Source organism: Dendrobium catenatum, unplaced genomic scaffold (assembly GCF_001605985.2).
Source record: "Dendrobium catenatum unplaced genomic scaffold, ASM160598v2 fragScaff_scaffold_1606, whole genome shotgun sequence".
NCBI lineage: Eukaryota > Viridiplantae > Streptophyta > Magnoliopsida > Asparagales > Orchidaceae > Dendrobium > Dendrobium catenatum.
The window spans coordinates 533,740-552,085 of NW_021320068.1; the positions used below are offsets into that span (position 1 = coordinate 533,740).

The 18,346-nt window shown below is 35.4% G+C and overlaps 1 protein-coding gene across 1 annotated transcript; it reads right to left on the reverse strand.

Moving 5' to 3' along the window:
• Positions 1-5,976: 5,976 nt before the first annotated feature.
• LOC110114031 (probable LRR receptor-like serine/threonine-protein kinase At1g14390) lies at positions 5,977-12,262 on the reverse strand. The gene is made up of 7 exons (XM_020846779.2): positions 10,854-12,262; positions 10,591-10,724; positions 7,259-7,502; positions 6,969-7,177; positions 6,847-6,896; positions 6,599-6,719; positions 5,977-6,371 (listed from the first exon to the last, which is right to left on the reverse strand). Exons 1-7 carry the CDS (start codon positions 11,992-11,994, stop codon positions 6,138-6,140), a joined length of 2,133 nt encoding a protein of 710 aa, XP_020702438.1. The 5' UTR covers positions 11,995-12,262; the 3' UTR covers positions 5,977-6,137.
• Between the last annotated feature and the right edge of the window lie 6,084 nt (positions 12,263-18,346).

The window sequence follows — 18,346 nt, forward strand, 5'->3', positions numbered from 1 at the left end:
AGCGCGGGGCGCGACACGTGGGGCAGGCGGGCAGTGGGCAGCGCAGCGGGCAGCAGGCGGGAGCAGCGGGAAATTCATTTTTTTTTTAAATTAAACGGGTTTTCGGGTTGACCCGGCAACCCGCCGGGTCAACCCGACCCGACCCGTTTAATCAAACGGGTCGAAACTGCAAACCCGGACCCGACCCGTTTATAAACGGGTTGGGTCCAACCCGGATTTTTCGGGTCGGGTCCGGGTCGGGTTGTCGTGTCGTGTCAAATATTGACACCCCTGAATATAAGGATATCATCTACAAAAAGAAGATGAGAAATTCTAGGAGCTTAAGGAGTCACTTTTACACCCAACATGCTATCTTCGAATAAAAAACCATTAGTTAGAAGTTGAGACCACAATATGAACAAATAGGGTGGCAGAGGATACCCCTGTCTAAATCTGCTCTTGGCTTCAATCCACCTTGATCCAACTCCATTAATTTGAATCAAGAACAAAGGATCAATCACACAATCCATTACATGATTAGAGAATCTCCTTGGAAAACCAAAGTAATCCAAAACTTGTTTAAGAGAACCCCAAGCCATACTATCGTAAGCTTGTTCCATATCCACCTTAATAGCCACCAGCCCTTTCTTAGATTTTAAAATTCGAAATTTATGAAAAACTTCTTGAGCGAGGATAACATGATTATACAAAGATATCCCCCTAATAAATGCTGCTTGGACATCAGAGACCAAATAATGAATCACCTTTGATAATCTGTTTAAAAGCATTTTGGCAACAATCTTATAGATAGAAAGACACAGACTAATAGGTCTAAAATTAGAAGGAGTAAGAGGAGTACTGATGTTAGGAATGAGGACCAACCAACGTCTCCTTCCATTTAGAGCACATTTTACCCAAAGAAAAAAAGAGCTCAATTGCTTTCCAAACATCCACACCAATTATTTTCCAATGAGCTTTAATGAATGAGTATGTAATTCCATCCACACCGGGTGAAACATTATTCCCAAATTCTTTAATAACCAGCTCCAATTCTTCAAATCGAAAATCAGAGCTAAGGAAATCGGAATCACTTTGCCTTAAAGACTTCGGGTTAGGAGGCCAACCATGCAAACAGCAGCTTCTAAGTCTCCATTTGTTAGTAAACAATTCCCTAAATACCTCCCTGATACATTCAGGCTCTTCCACCAGACTTCCCGTGCCATCCTTGATTTTCTTGATAAGATTCCCATTTCTACGGCCATTAGCAAATGCATGAAAGAAGCTCGAATTTGCATCCCCTTCTCCTATCCACCTTAGTTTTGCTCTCTGCCTCCACCACGTACTCAATCTAGCAAGAGTACAATTATAATCATTAACCTTTGATCTGAGAAGAAGAATTTTGTCCTGGGTAAAATTCTGGTCCACCGATTCCTCCATTTGAAGTTCTTCTAGTTCCTTTTTTAATTTCACCTTCAACTCTTCAATCATTTGATGCTTTGATTTGCTCCAAAAATATAAAGCTTTCAGAACCCATGAAAACTTCTTATTTAAGACTTCCATTGCATCACCTCTTGACTGTTTAGCCCACGATCTTCTAACAACCGCTGCTGCAGTCGGGTATGACAACTAAACATCTTCAAAATTTTTGAGAACTCCTCCTCCAGACCGCTGGCATAATAATCTTCAAAACAATAGGACTATGATCAGACACAATCATTGCTAAGTGTCTGACAAAAGCTTGAGGAATTAACTCCAAAGCCTTGGTATTCAACAAACATCTATCCAATCTTTCATGAATATGAGTCGTGCCATTCTTATTATTGCACCAAGTATATTTAGGTCCAATGATCTCAATGTCATGTAAATCTAATTTGTTCATAAAACTCCTCATCTCCATAGGGCCTTTAGAAAAGGAGAACATTTTACTTCCTTTCTTGTCATCTTGAGAAAGGATGCAGTTAAAATCTCCCCCAACTACATAAGGAAGTTTTGGCCTATGATGATGTTCCAAGAACTCCTATAAACCTCTTCTACCATAAAGATCTCTACCACCATAAACAGTCGAAACCACCTATACACCTTTATTCAAAATATTCAGTTCTCAAGAATAGATTGATCAGAAGCTTCTAGCAAAGTAAAAGATGCCAAAGACTCCCTCCACAACACCATAATGTTTCCAGACATTCCACTAGATGGGAAAACAAGATAATCCCATCCCACTTCAATGAATTTATCAAAATCCTCCCTAGCAATAGAAGTGATTTTGGTCTCAACAATACCAACAAAAAGAATATCCCACTCTCTAACAAATTTCATCAGGTATAAGGAGGCTTCCATCTTATAAGCCTCCCTACAGTTCCAAAAGGCTAAAGAAGTCATTTGGACAAGAAAGGGGAAAACCCCCACTTCTTTTCTTGTTTACATTCAACTTACTTAGCTTAGAGGATGCATTCAATGGACCAAGATCTCTGAGCTCTGTAGCCAACTTCGATTTACTCCCTCTAGTCACAACATTACCCAAGCAAACAGGTTCCTTTCCTTTTGGATCCAAAGAAACATTTCTACTTAAAATAGCCAATCCCTCCTTCTTTACATAGACAGGATGCTCAATAGATGACTCCACCACTTCCTCTTCTTCCACTTCCACACAACTACTCCCCTCAATATTATTTAAAACCACATCTTCCTCAACAATTAAATTCAGAACTTCAAATTTGTTGGCTTCAGAATTTAAAATAGAAGGAAAAGATTATATAATACCAGGAAATAAGAGATCATCATGAACTGAGTCCTTCCTGACTTCTACTAGATCCTCTGGAATAGGGTCTTCATCAGCAATGCCAACCGCCACTGAGAGATTGTTGCATAACTTACTCCCTTCTACCTTTATAAAACCCGATGGAATACTGCCTTCCAAAGAATTCCCTTCAATTAAAGCACTAGGCGCTGAAGACATCTTCATACTTGCCATTGCCACCATTTTACAAATAGGAATATCCTCTTTTGGAACAAATAGAGATTGATCCATAATAGAGGAAAGCCCCTATTCACCCACTCTAATAGCCTTCCCAGGTTAGCTCGCTGCAGCTTTATCCATCTGAGCATTCTAGACACCTCTAGCTTTTGGAAAGAAATTGTTTCTCATAACTCCTACTCTTCTTCTAGTGTTCCTCTTGTTGTTGACCAATACCCAAGGCCTATAAGAAGAATCCTCTTTAACATTAACATCCCTGGTTTTCTCCAGAATTATGCTAGATTCATCATCCTTCTCCACACTTTTTATAAAATTCTGATCCCTCAGCTCATGATATTTATCAAAAATATGCCCAATTTTACCATAATGGAAACACAAGGAAGAAATTTTTTCGTACTCAATTTTTTGAAAAAATCTTCCCTCCCTTCCTTCAACCCAAAGTCCTAAAGGCAGATTTTTATCAAGCTCCACACGAACACAAATTCTTGAAAACTCCCTTCTTCCCCATTGAAACATGTCACCATCAATCAAGAGAGGTTTACCAATCTTAGAGGCTATCCTCGACACATTTGTTTCATCCCAGCAGTATAAGGGGAGATTAGGCATTCTGATCCAAATGGGAGAAACTAGTCCCATAAGTGAATCCAGATTGAAGCAAGGATTCCACCTATCCATTCCAACTATATGGCGATTCACAAATCAAGGCCCACCGGTTAAGACCTTCTCCAAATTTTCAACAGTAAAAATAGAGCAAAGAATCCATCCTGAGCCCAAAATAGTCAAATGAAAATTTTCAAATTGTAGCCATTGCCGCCTCAGTTCTCCTGCAATCACATGGATTGGAATTGATTTACCAAAAACTTTTACTACCACAGAGTACTGAAGCTTCAACAAATTTGCTTGAACATTAGGCTCGAACAGTTGAACCACCGATCCATCCTCCGACAAACATGAGTCAACATTCATCATGTCCACCTTAATATATGGATGCTTCATCCATGGAATCCACGGCCGACGTTCCAACATCTCCATTCGTTGAGCTAGAGAATCTTCTGGTTGAACAGGAACAAAAGCATTTTCACAAGTATTTGATGGTCCAACCAGAACCTCCTGGTTAACCATAGGATTTCCAGTACCAAAAACAGGTCTTGAATTCGCAAACCTATTCACGAACAACTTCATACATGAAGACGACAAATCCACATTAGAATTGCTACGAATACCATGAGGAGTATTCGTAATCATCTCTTCTAAAATCTGTTTGCCTTTACCTTCGATCGGAGTTGAGATTTGAGTTCTGAATTCAATCGGTACTTTGATCACCAGAGGAGCATTCATCCGTATTGAATTCAGAGAAACCAAGCGTTTTGATTTATCTGATTCCTGTAGCAAACTCCAGCCATCACTGACGGACAATGGCCGTCTGTCCATACCCAGCTGAAATTCCGCCAATGGGTTGACGAAGAAGAAATTTGAAAAACAATTCAAATTCCAGGAGTTTCTCTCTCTAAGTCTTCGGACAATTACCAAAAGCCAATTTGAAGAATTTTCTTAAATGTTGATTGAGAAGGTAGAAATTTTATTTTGGCAAATTTCGAATATAAAATCTTGATAATTATGTTAGATTGTGGAGAGCTCCATTACCACGAGCTAATAAGACAATGATTTGCTAGATAAAGAACCATTTAGACTAGTACATCTATCACTAATAAAGAATATTGCATTCATTATAATTTACACATCTTCAAAAAGTTCACTTGATAATAAGTTTTTAGAAAATATTTGAATAAAAAATTTCCTAAATTAAATTAAAGATGAGGGCCATTCAAACTCTAATTTCAAGAAACTTATAGTCAATTGAATATCTGAACCCATTAACACCACAAATGACCCATTATGAATCCAATTGAAGGCAAATTAAGCATTTGAAGCATATTAATAAATTTATGAATATTAATTGCATAACCAAATGGTCTCCAAATCTTGTTATCTTATAATTAAATCGAATAGCTTGACTAGAAGAATCCAACGAGTTTAAGGCTTATTAATTCTATTAGCAATAAGACACTAATGCTGAATAAATAATTTATGATCAAAGAAATTAACATAGACCATTTGATGGAGTATTTTGCATTATAACCAAAATGTTCAACTCAAAAGACTATAAAAAAGGCTTTATTTTCTACGTGAAGGATGTTCGGAAACAATGAGAGCTAAAGAACTATATTTCATTTCTTGGTGATCATTGTTGACGACTACAGTGAGCAATAACTATCACAATTGCCTAACTTCTATCTTCCGACTATTGTTGTCTAATTACTTGCATTCAAACTCATTATTCAATTTCAACTATTCACATGTGGACATCAAACTTTTGTAATACTAAATCAACATGAATAAGATTATTATTTTTAATTGTGATTCCATCTTTAATTGTGGAGGAGCATATCTTTGTACCTCTAATTGGATAGAAGATTATTATAGCTAGATTAGACCTCATGATTTATTCCCTTCTTAGAATTTCCACATAAAAAAATTTCAATCATTGACAACTTTATTTGTGCATACAAAATTTTTGTATAAAGCTTAGATATTAAATATAGAATCCCTCAACCATAAATACTCTAGCTCATAACAATAATACATGAGAAGACCATAACTAGCGTGATGAACAACTGTATTAGACATATATGATGAAAATAGAAGAGCTCAATAACACCATATATACATCCATCTCTCTTTGTAAGTTTAGAAGTGATAGGTAATAAATTTAAATGATACTAGATAACATGTATACAGACGATGGACAAAAAATTTAAATATACATGAGAGTTAAATGAAACAAATTCATGAAGCATATCTTAACTTTACAATCGAGTAGAGCGAAATTGTCTCAATAATTTTACGATCCACAATTTTTTTATAATATAAAAACATTTAGGCTTCATCTAGAACGCTTTTCTTAGTGCTTATAGAAGTAGCTTTTTAGTATAAAAATTAAAATTGTCATACTAAAAAACTACTTTTAAAATCATGGAATTCAAAGCAGCATGATATTTTTGTACACTTATTGGCTTCTAAGAAGTAAGCATGTACAAATAGCACTCAAAAAACTCCAATGAAACTTTATTAGGTGAAGCAAAGAGAAAGAACATTTGATTATTGCAAGCCATAGAATAAAACTTTATGACTGAGTGCTAAGGTTCTCACTGCTGGCCCATCCATCCTGAATTTGGATACAATACTGCAGGTTCCAAAGAACATCGTCAATAGATGGCCTTTCTGTTGAATCTTTAGATGCACAATTGATCGCTATTTCAACAGCCCTTCTCAGAGAATCATATGCAAATGTGTTGCGAATGGTCGGGTCCACTATGATGCCAAGTTTTGCCGGAGAATCAGTCAAGCTCTTCCGAAGCTGAAACAGCAATATTCAAATCAATGATTGCTTTTGTTGTCAATTTATTTAGATGAAGCCATTAAAGATTATCCTAACAATTTATGGCAACGTTTATGAATCCGCATCATCTATCTGTTCCAAAGCACAATTTCTATTAAATTTTAGAATGTGTAAGCTACTTTATCTTCATAGTTTGGTATAATTTAGGATATAAATAATATGTGAATTGAATTTGAGAAATTAACCTGAGCTCTCACTGTATCCAACTCCCCCTGTAATCCAGGAGGTTTGCCTGTGATGACTTCTAAGAGGATCAAGCCCAGCTGATAAATGTCTTCCTTTTCACCGTTCTCAAAATTTTGCATGCTGTGCACAAGACAGTAACCAAATGCGCACAAAAAATAATAGAATCAAATCAACCGCAGACAACTGAAATGTAATGAAATCAAACTTTGCATGTTTACCAAATTGACAACTTCAAAAAAATTTTTACCTCCCAAAATTCCCGTCTTCCCAGACATCAAAAGGGATTTCACAATCAACCTGCAATTTGAGAATTTGGATGGTAACATAAAAGCTAAAAAACATTCATGGTTTTAAAGACTTTGCACAAACCTTTTTGTTCTTATTCTTCGGTAAGACTGGAAGATTATAATTACTAATTTTTGCTGTAAGAGTTTCATCAAGCAAAATGTTTTCGATTTTGAGATCATTCCCTGTTAAACCAGGAACCATTACAGTATGCAGGAATTGTAATCCCTTAGCTACACCGATTACAGCTGTTACTCTCTGTGGCCATTTCAGCATCTCACGCTTTCTCCACTCTGCAAAAAGAGAACAAAAAATTATGAAAGCTCATGCTAGTTTGTATTGAAATCTCAACCATCATAAGAGATTTTGGTTACCAGTAAGATGATTCCTCAGAGTTCCATTGGAAACATATTCGATAACAAGAAAAACAGTGCTTGGTGTGTTAGCATTCCCCTCGCCAGCAGATATGCAATGCCCAAGGATACTGACCAGATGACGATGCCTGAGCTTTGAAATGATATCTATATATCGAAGAAGGTTCTGAGGTGAGCACTTTTGCTTCAACTTCAACCTTCTCACTAAAACTGTGGAGCCATCTTGGAGCCACCCCTTGAAGAACTAGCAGCATATGAAAGAAAACGAATATAATATAACGTTAGCTAGGTACAAACTTCAAAATGCAAATATATGCCCAAAATATGACTCAAACGCATGATGATCTTGTTTATTGTCACAGAACGTATTAGGAGACTGTTTAACATTCTTCTTCCAATGTCATATACTAGAGCTCTTTGGAGATTTTACATATTCTAAGAAATATAATCCCGCAATCAAAAATTGAACTTACTGGGACCTGTGGAGTGATACGAACTGGGCGATCTTGGCCCAAGAAGAAGAACAGAGAACGAAACAGAAGAGAGAAAGTAATTAATCTATTATTCATGTATTCGGTTTCACTGGTACACATATATATAATGTAAGGTAGGCTATATACATGGCTATAAGCAAAACAGAAAGTAAATGATATTATTATGTTTTTGTATAGCTAACAGGACCAATTAAGTTTTGCTGTTTCTAAAACCATATTAAACATTCCATGACATTAAACAAAATTTCGTCTCATGCCACCTCTACCATATTTTAAGCTTATCCCTACCTCATTGAGCTTCAAATGTGATACGTAACTAGAAAATTTATCCAATCCAGTATGGATTTTAATACAATTTTCATATTTCATAGTGATTAAATATTCAAATAAAAACATTCAAAATTAACTCTAGAATCATCCAAATTCCATTGCAGCGAACTTATAGTTTGAACAAGTCTTGATAAGACCAATTCAACAAAACAAAGAATGCCTTGATCTCAGTCTAATTAAACCTAGACCAAGCATCCAAACTTAAAAGTATAGTTGAAAACTTCATATAACTATTTGAGTGACAAAATAATTCATGAATTCTTTATGCTTACAGTCAAAAAGATTGTCCTAAAAAGATAAATCAATTAATCTCATAATTCCAATATTATTAAGGCATTAAAATATCTAAAAAAATTTATATTATCAAGTGAAAATTACTTCGATTGTCTGATGTCATGTACTAATTACTGGAAAAAATGTTCATAATGCCCCTTGAAAAACTATAAATAAACCATGCTATAACACCTTGAGGAAGAATTTCTAGAGAAGAGAATGCTTAGACTCAAAGGGATCTAGAGCTCAGCTTGCAATAACATGTCAAGCATTTCCTACACCCGTTGTCATCCACCATCAAAGATGACCATCGATTGTTAATGTCAATTATCAAAGCCCTCCATCCCTTGTTGTAACCACCGTCATCTACCGCAGGCGCCCACCATCAACTAGCACCAATGATGATCTCTGATATCCTCCAATGATGATCTCTGATATCCTCCTTCAATCACAATCAATTCCCATCATTGATCATTTCTGACATCCACCGTTCGTCATTGTCCACCATTGAATGGAGCCAATGTAAGTCATCCTCCATTATCAACCAACACTAAAATTAATCTCCTAATCTTATAATCTCATCAACTCTTGAGACAGGGTAGGATGAATCATAGTAATTTTCAATCTAAATCATGGAATTATTTCAATTCGATCAAATCTGTGATTTTTTACATTTTCAGGATTTTTTACAAATAAAATGTGATGTCTCTTGAGTGCTAAAATTTACTCGAGTATGTTGGATCTCCCTTTATACAATGCTAAGATCATAAACTTGTCCTATGCCAATGTAAATAGTCTAGCACACAATAAGATTGATTAGGAATCAGGAGAATATTCTACGAGATGGGTCTAAGGTTCTAGGTCCTTAGAGGATGCAAATACTCCAAGGACGAGTCTGATTAACTGCTATAGCAGCAGCCATTTTCTTTATTTTCTGGTCCATTTTCAGCTTCAAGCAACAACTTGTAGGTCTTGGTTCCTTTCACATCTATCCACATATGATATATATTAATTGACATGAATGAACTCATAAGAGAGAGAGGAAAAGCAGGTCTGGTTTTCAAACCAAACAGACTCATTTATTAAATTCTTAACTAATTAAAATTCTAACTGTGAGAATGAGAGAATAGAAAATGAAGGAAATAGAGATGGATGTGCCAAAAAAAAAAAAATAAATAAAGCAGGAGTCGGAGTGGGATTTCATGGTAAGACAATAGGACGGTTACAGATAAGCTTAAAAAAAAATAAATAAAAAAAATATACAATAGAGGGCTTCTTTCTTCTTCATGCTCTCATCTTGGTTTTCTAAACTTGGTTCTTGCATCAGTAGTAATTGTTTTCCTGAATCGAGAAAATTTATTATTTTTCCAAGAAATAGGATGCTTCAAAAGCAAGCATATCAGCTAGATACATTGGTTTTTGAATAGTATATAATAAAGCTCAACTGAAACAAAAAATCTTAGGCTCCTTCTGGCATTGCTATCATTACTAACTTTAAATTATTATATTATGATGAGTAATACTAAATAGTATCCAATTACTGAAAATAATGAATTTATTTATTTATCAAATAAAAAAAAACTAAAATTGATAAAAGCGTTTTATTAATTTAGAATCATCAAAACAAACGTTTTCATAAAGTTAATTTTATGCTTTTATTTAATAGATTGTTTTTGCAGTAGCACTTAAACATTTTAAACAATAATAAAAAAAAAAACTTGAGTAAGAATATCTTGACTAAAATTTTGGTCTTTCAATACCTTAAATCTATTTTAAAATAAATGCAATGCATAACTAATATCACACTCATCACAAATCAAAGCTAAAGGCTTTTTTATTTTTATTTTTATTTTGGGAATGAGGGGCGATGAATAACAAAAAATTATGGTTCTAATCTATGACTATGAAGATATAAACATCTGCTTTAACTAATGGTCATGAGTCCTTCATGACAAAGGCTTTCAAATTCCTGATCACTCATTTGTCAACATATTAAGATATAATTTTTTTCCTAATTTTTGAAATAATAGCAGCAGTCATTACAGTAATTCAAATGCCCCCCTTGTAGACATGCCTATAGAGAAACAGCGTATTTATTGAATTAAGGAAACAGGACCACAGAGTTAAAAACAAGGCATAAATACATTAAAGCATTACCCCTAATTAATTACGTTCAAAACATTAAAGCATAAATACAGCCCCTTTATTGTTTACAGACTTATTTAACAGCTATACCTGTCCTTGACGACCTTCTGAAACCAAATTCGAGGAGTCAAAGCCATTGGTGGCTTCTTCAAGTTCCTCAATGGTAAAAACACGGTATGGTGTTATTCCCAGTGTGCCAATGATCACTCCCTGAGACATGTGCCCTGCAAAGATGAAAATATTGAAAAAGAAATTACACACGATAACTTCAAATAAGATTTATCTTAGCCCTATGAAGCAATTTTAGAAGGAAATCACCAAGATAAGATAATGAGATTGAGGGCATGGCCTACTTGCATCAGCAGGAGTTCTTTTAGCAACTGGAATAGAATCACTTCCATCGATTGGCTTGTGCAGAAACTTCACTCCATTCATTTCTGATTTCACCTTCTTAAGAAATAATAACAGTATGAACCCTATCAGCAAAATCCCTCCTATGATTCCTCCCACAACGCCAAGTATAAGACCCAAGTTGCTCTTGGAGCCTACTTTCTTGTTGCTATCAGGTAACACTGCAGCCAATGGCTTCCTCATACAGTAGGAATTTGGATGCTGATACTTTAGATGAGCTGCTGATAAACAGTTCCATGAATTGAGGACAATCAAATTGGAGGAGTTGGTCCGAATGCAAGACGGCAAACCTCCCACTAAAAGATTACTTGATATATCTACAAAATTTAGATCATTTCCACAAGAAAGACTTGATGGGAGAGCTCCCTGCAACTTGTTAGCTGATAAATCCAAGTATCGAAGAGTTGACAGGGAGAACAACAATGGTGGAATCGGACCGCTGAGCTTATTGGAAGATAAATCGAGCTTTTGAAGATGATCCAAGGCTGCAAGAAACACGGGTAACTCCCCGCGAAGGTTGTTTTTTCGAAGTACTAGTGTTGCAATGCTATTCGCAAGGGAAGGAAACTCAGGTCCGAGAAAATTTCCACCCAAATCTAATTCACTAAGAAGCGCCATGGGTTTGAAATCAGGAAAAGTTCCGTTGAAGTAATTTGAGCTAAGATTGAGGGCTTGCAGTGAAGACATCCTCTTGATTTTGGCAGGCAAAGGGCCCCAAATACCTAATGAAACAAGGGAGAGAGAGGTGAGGCTGTTGAGTCTGGACAGAGTGGTGAAGAGGGAGTCAGAGGAGAAGTTGGCGGAGAGGGAAGAACGGCCGCCGTCACCGGCAATATAAAGCCCAGTAATTTGGCCGGTGGAGGAACAGGAGATGGAGAGGGATGGGGAGGAGGGGAGGTAGCAGAAGGATGTATATCGATTCCATGAAGAGAGGGGAGGGGGGTATTCAAGGATTCGCCGGAGGCGGAAGAGGGCTTGAGACTGGGAGGCGGAGAGCTGCTGTGAGCAGGAAAACAAAGAGAGAAAAGAAAATATCGTGTGCAGGAGGAGGAGGAGAACAGGGAGAAAATTGGACTTCGGCATGGAGCAATATGTAATCTTATTTTTAGGCTTTGATCCGGAAGCAGAAGTTTGTTCAGATTTGAGGCTTGGGAGTTGATGATCGAATGTGATTCCTTGCGCGATTCTGCATTTGTTAACGTCGAACTGCAACTGAAGCTCTAAGAACTTCAGTTGGTCTTCTAGTTTCCGGCCTTCTGCAGGAAAACAGAGAGAAACAGCGAAGAAGAGTAATATGAGACTGAATGCGATAGAGAGAGAGAGGCAAGGAGAGAGGTACCAGGGTCCAGAGATAGTGGCGCGAGAGCGAAAGGGCAAAAGTGAGATAAAAAAGTAGTGGCGGCTTTACAGGCTATTTGCGCGTGAGCATCACGTGTCGTGTTGAAATCCAGATCGAACGTTAGAAGCGAAGATGAAAAATGTTCAGATTCAACTATTCATTTGGAAAAATTAGTTGGCGTTAGTAATAACGATTGGAACGTCGAAATCCACTGTGGGAAGGCATTTTTGAATTATGTTAGAATATTATTTAAATCATAAGATATGAGCCAAATTCAAGTAACATTATAGCATGATTCGAGCAGTGCTTGATCAAATTATAAAGTGGATCCGAATTGGGTTGGAACAAGGGTTTAAAATAGGGATTCGAGCTAGAATCTAATTTGAACAAATTTCAAATTAAGTTTAAGCTAGGACAAACACATTTCTAATCATTCAAATAGGATTTGAACCTTTCTAATTTTGTTTTGAATGAGGTATTATAGTAGTTGGTGCTTTTGGAATTTAACATAAGCAATATACCATCACAATCACAAGAATAATAACATTAAGTAGAGCAAATTAGTTACATTAGATGAAACCAATTATTAATTCATATTACATAGAGATTTTTGACAAATCTTTAAAACGTGGAAAGAAAACTTGCTAAAATAAAAAATGTATATATAATATTGCAACAATGACAAATCAAGTAAAAGTTTCATGAAAGTGGTAGACAATTGGCTATAAAAGTAGTTTAGTTATGTTCCTTCATCTCACTTTTATTGCACTTGCACTCTCTCTTTGAAAGACTTATAATCTTTGAACAACTATTTTTTAACTTAGACATTGGGGGTAGCATAACATTGCTCCTTATTTCATTTGAAAAATCGCAGGGGTTGCTATTTTCAATCCGATAACTATTTTTAGGATACACGCCTAAACATGCTTCATTTGCACAAAATTTTGAACATATGTTGTAATATCTGGCACTTAGATTCCAAGATACAATTAATGCATATTTCATGAGATACACATTATATTAAACCTTTCTTCAAGTACATGTCCTACTCGTGAATCGACATCATCATTATGATCCACATCAAAGATACGTAATTCAAATTAAGTAATCAGATAGATAGTAAATGTTTGAGCACTGTTTAAATGCTTACTCAATGCTTCTTAAGCTTTTTTAGCCAAATTTGTTTTTGTATCTGTTACATTAGTGTGTCTACCAAATAATGTTTTTTACATTATTTGGCTTAAGAAGTTTAATGAAGTGTTCACTAGATAGAGGCATGTACTTGGGATAATATATTCTAAGCACTTTGGCATATTGAGTTTCAACAAGTTATATTGATTACCAAGTAAAAAAATACAAGCTCATCTCTCAAAGACAACTTCATTCTCTAGGAAGGTAGTAATAACAAGGTCCTTCATGCCTAGTTTGTCAATGGGCCAAAAAGACTTAACTCCTTTATAAAATTTGGAAGTTAAGTAATATTTCTCATGATGACTATCAATTTTAAACTTTGTCATGTTAAATCATAACAATATGATTAGTGCAAGCTTCATGATGTGCCTATAGAAATACTATTTATAAAATAGGTCAATTTATAAAAAGGAGCAGGTTTTAAGTTTAAATTTGCTTAAGAAGTATGATGGAAGAAAATTTTAAAAATGAGCAAATACGGAACTTAATTATCCAGTTTTAGCATTGACCGAAATTTCAAAAGAAACTAGAATATAAAATTATGATTTTTTAAGAAACCGGAAGGTGAAATTCCGGTTTCTTAAGAAACCAATTTTCTAGCTTAATATGGTTTTGTGATATTTAGGTATATTGCATTTCCTAATTAATCCAGAAAATTAGAAATTGAAAAATTGGGATATTTAATGATTTTCTAATTAATCTATTTATACTCTTTATTTCAAAATTAATAATAATAATTTATTTTATTTAAATAAAATAAATTATCATATTGATTTGATATAATTTTATAGAATAATCTGGTTTATTAGGATACTTATTTTTATTGAAATTTGAATTAAAATAATTTTAAATTAAATAAATTACTAATAAATAATTTAAAGAAAATAATTTGATAAGGGTATTTTGACAAAAAATTGCTAAGAATGAGCCTAAAAAAATTTCCATTTATTAAATATTAATTATTTATATAAAAACAATAATGAAAAAATATTTAAATTTTAGTATATTTTTTCATTTCTTCAAATTCCGATATCATTAGAGCCTTCAAATGTTTGATAAACGGTTTACAATCAAGAGATTCAATATCGATCGTCCATTAAAATCACTCCCAATTCGCTCTTGATTTTCCTCATATTTAATGGCCATGCCACTCTCAGAAAACTATAAATAGTCCCCTCATTTCTCTCAAGAGGGGACCCAAGTAATAAGAAGAAGAGAAGAGAAGGAAGAGACTCCTCCTTGATCATCGCCTGACTTTCACCCGACGGCTGACCTGACACCGTAATTTCGCCGAACAACCACCTGACGCCGGAGTTTCGCTAGACCACCACTTCACGTTGGAGCTCCACCGGACCACCACCTCACGCTAGAGTTCTTCCGGACCACCACTTGACATTGGAGCTCCGCCGAACCACCACCTAACACCGGAGTTCCGTCAGACCGCCATTTGACGTCGAAGTTCCATTGGACCGCCACTTGATGCCGGAGTTACATCCGACCAGTCAACGTTGCTGGATTTTTGCTCTCTACTTGTAATTGAATTTCAATCCAAGAGTTTTGAATGTTGTAATATGATCGTCCTCAATTTTGGGACAAGTCAACCATTTTTAACCTAAGCAAATACTAGTGGAATCTTTTCAACTCGGCGTGGCCCCGTGATTTTTCCCTTTCTAGGTTTCCACGTAAAAATCATGGTGTTATATTTTTCTCCTTTTTGTGTGCTGTGTATCCGTACAACGCAGAGAAAAAATTTCTAACTCTATCGTCGCGTATATTCTAGACCGCAACAATAATTTATTTCTTTAATAAAATAGTTTATTATTAAATTTTTTTAAATATAAAGTATAAATTATAATATTCTTCTGAAAAACTATTTAAGTAATTCATTAAATATTATTTTATGAATTTAATAAAAAGTAAACCGGAAGTTGAAATGGGTTTCTTAAGCAGAAACTGAAAGTTAAAATTTAATAAAAAGCAAAAATTGGTTTCTTTGAAAATCGGAAGTTGAAATTCCGAATTCTTAAGAAATCTTAATTTTATGTTCCGATTTCTTTTAAAATTTAGGGTCAAAGTTGAAATTGGATAATAAAGTTTCGATTTCTAATAAATCGGATAATTAAGTTCCGTATTTGCTCATTTTTAAAATTTTCCTCCGTCATGCTTCTTAAGCTATTTTAAACTTAAAATATGCTCCTTTTTATAAATTGGCCTATAAAATATTAGTGATACTATCATTTCTATTAGGGACAAACTATGCTCTCCATTAGGCATATTGACTTCGTCAATCTAATTATAAAGTATATCTATGAATCATTATTTTTTGAATTAATAATTACAAATATTATTGAATAAATCTAAGTAATAGCATCTTGGGCCATTACCAATGAGCAAGGTATCTCCAGTTCTTGTATTAAAAAACATTTTATTCATACTTAACATTAGATGAAATAAATTTTTTAACCCTTCTATATTAATACCTAGATAGAAGTGAGTATATTTGAAATGCCTTGAATGATGAATTTTAAGATAAATAATTATATAAGGATTCTTCTTATATAATATGGTCATATATTATGATAATTTTTGAAAGGATGCTTCTATCAACCCTCTTTCATATATGTGATGACTTCATCACCAACAAGCCTTTTCTTAAGATAATTTAATATAATAATCCCTTTATACTTATGTTTTTTTTTTCTTTTTGTCCCTCTCTACTTATGAATTTTTTTTTGTTTAATTTTTGATTTGTCATTAAAACAAAGGAGGGGTACAAATGAGTATAAACTGGAAAAAATCTACTGTGCCTCCCCTACACAAAAAGCAAAAAGCAAAAAAGATTAGGCAAACAAAGAAATCCAAAGAAAGAAATAATAAAAAAGGAAAAGTGTAAAGAAAAGCCCTAATAAAAAAATGATAGACCCCCCAAGGTATTGTAGATGGAACCAACAAAGAAAATAAAAGAGCACTCCAGAAAGGGGCCCAGAAAGCTCTCATTTGACTATGTCAACCATTACACTACACCCAAGAAGACCTCAACATTGATCATTTGAGGGGCCCAATTTCTCGCCCAAGGTCTCATAAGTTGCTTTTTTTGATCTTTCATGGGGCAGTGGTGGCTGGCCCCAGCTGCTGGAGTTCTTTCTGAAGTTGACCATGAGACACTTAGATATCTGTTTGGAGAGATTCAGGCTCTTATTGGAGATAACCCACAGCTGAGATATACGAGCAGTGAAGATAATTGGCTCTTGGATGGAAGCAGTAATGTTGGAAAGGGTGCCTCATTTCATGTTCTTTAGAAGTTGTGGCGGGGAGATGACATTTCTTCTTAGGCTTTCTCATTTAGTGACGACGTTCCAAGTTCCAAATTAGTCTGGTTGGAAAGATGAAGGATAAGACTAAGTATGAACCGAAATATATGGATTCTGCAATTCCATAACTTAGATTGAAGAGTGTTGTCAATATGGATATCAGACTACAGCTTAGCCTTGCGAGGTAAAGAATCCATTTTATGGCCAATAATTCCATAATGGAAAGAAAGACGAGAAAGGCCCTCATACTCAACTCTTCGATAAGATCATCCATTTATTCCCTTAATCTAAAATCTTGGGGAGATTTCCGTGTCAAATCAAAGCAGACACACACTATAGTAAAAGAACTTTGACCCCAAGAGGATGATTGCTCATCCATCCAAAAAGGTTCTCCAATCATGGTAGCCATATGAACAATATTGGAAATATCCCAATACATTAGAGGAAGGGGAGGAAATTCTACCCAAATTAGTGAGGCAAACCCCCTTCAAATCCTCAAGAGAGAAGGAACATGCCCACCAGCCAAGGACAATAATGATACCAACCACTATCAAAGGACCACCCTTAAGGATGATATCACAATCGTCAAAGCTTTGAAAAATATAAATAAAGCAATTTGGAGTGATGGTATTCAATTAAAACTCCCCATCATCTAACCATCAACCTTATAGTTCATTATGGACCCTAGCAAAAGAGATCTGCTTGCCTAGAAGTTTCCCAACTAGAGCTCATTCAGATTTAGAAATATTTTCTTGAACTTTGTTAAAGTTAAGGCTCAAGGAAATTCCATCCTTATCAAGGGGGTATAAGAGGGCTTCCTAAACTCGATAGGTTATTGCAAGATGGTTAATGCCAACATACATGGAACTTCCCACTAAGCATTTTTTTTGTGTTCTTTTGGACTCAACATTAGGTCAATCCTTTCCCAACATCTTTCAAGAACCTTGGATAGTACACCAAACAAGGTCAACCAATGTCAGATGGTTGTACACTACCACTTGGCTGATTTCTTAGTTTCTTCTTGATGGCCTAGTTCTCATATATGTTAGTTGACTAATTCCTTTCCCTAGACTATGATGAAAGTTTGCTAGGGATGTTAAGCCCTTATGAACTAGTCCCGAGGCTAACCAAGAGGATGGGTGAATTGATATTTTAAAAACTTCTAAATCAAATCATGAACTCAAACCAAAACACAATTCACCAAAAAACAGAGTGCAGAAATTAAATGAGTAAGTAAAAACAAAGGAAAGAACACACCAGATTTATAGTAGTTCAGTCAAACCTTGATCTACGTCCACTCCTCAGAGACACCCTCCGCATATTGCACTAACTTAGTGTCTCTCCTTTAGCCCCCACAGCTAGGCGGAGAAGCCCTTACAAAAAACTCCTTTTCACCAACCCCGGTGCGACAGAGAACTGACTCATTTTGCTTCCTCCTGAAGTAGACAGAGAACCTTGATCAATTACTGAAGAAGACCACCCTTGAGCCTCCAAGAATGAGGAACGATGATTAGAGATGACACCTTGGACCCTTGCTTGGAGCAATCCTTGTGAAACCCCCACACAAGCTCCCCATTACTGGGTGTTGTAAGAA

What these genes read in the sequence shown, in the direction of transcription:
- LOC110114031 (XM_020846779.2), bottom strand. Translation starts at nt 11,994, where the DNA reads ATGCCGAAGTCCAATTTTCTCCCTGTTCTCCTCCTCCTCCTGCACACG. An exon ending in AAGAACTCCTGCTGATGCAA is followed by an intron (nt 10,725 to 10,853) that starts GTAGGCCATGCC and finishes TCATCTTTGCAG; the next exon opens with GGCACATGTCTCAGGGAGTG. An exon ending in TCTGAGGAATCATCTTACTG is followed by an intron (nt 7,178 to 7,258) that starts GTAACCAAAATC and finishes CTCTTTTTGCAG; the next exon opens with AGTGGAGAAAGCGTGAGATG.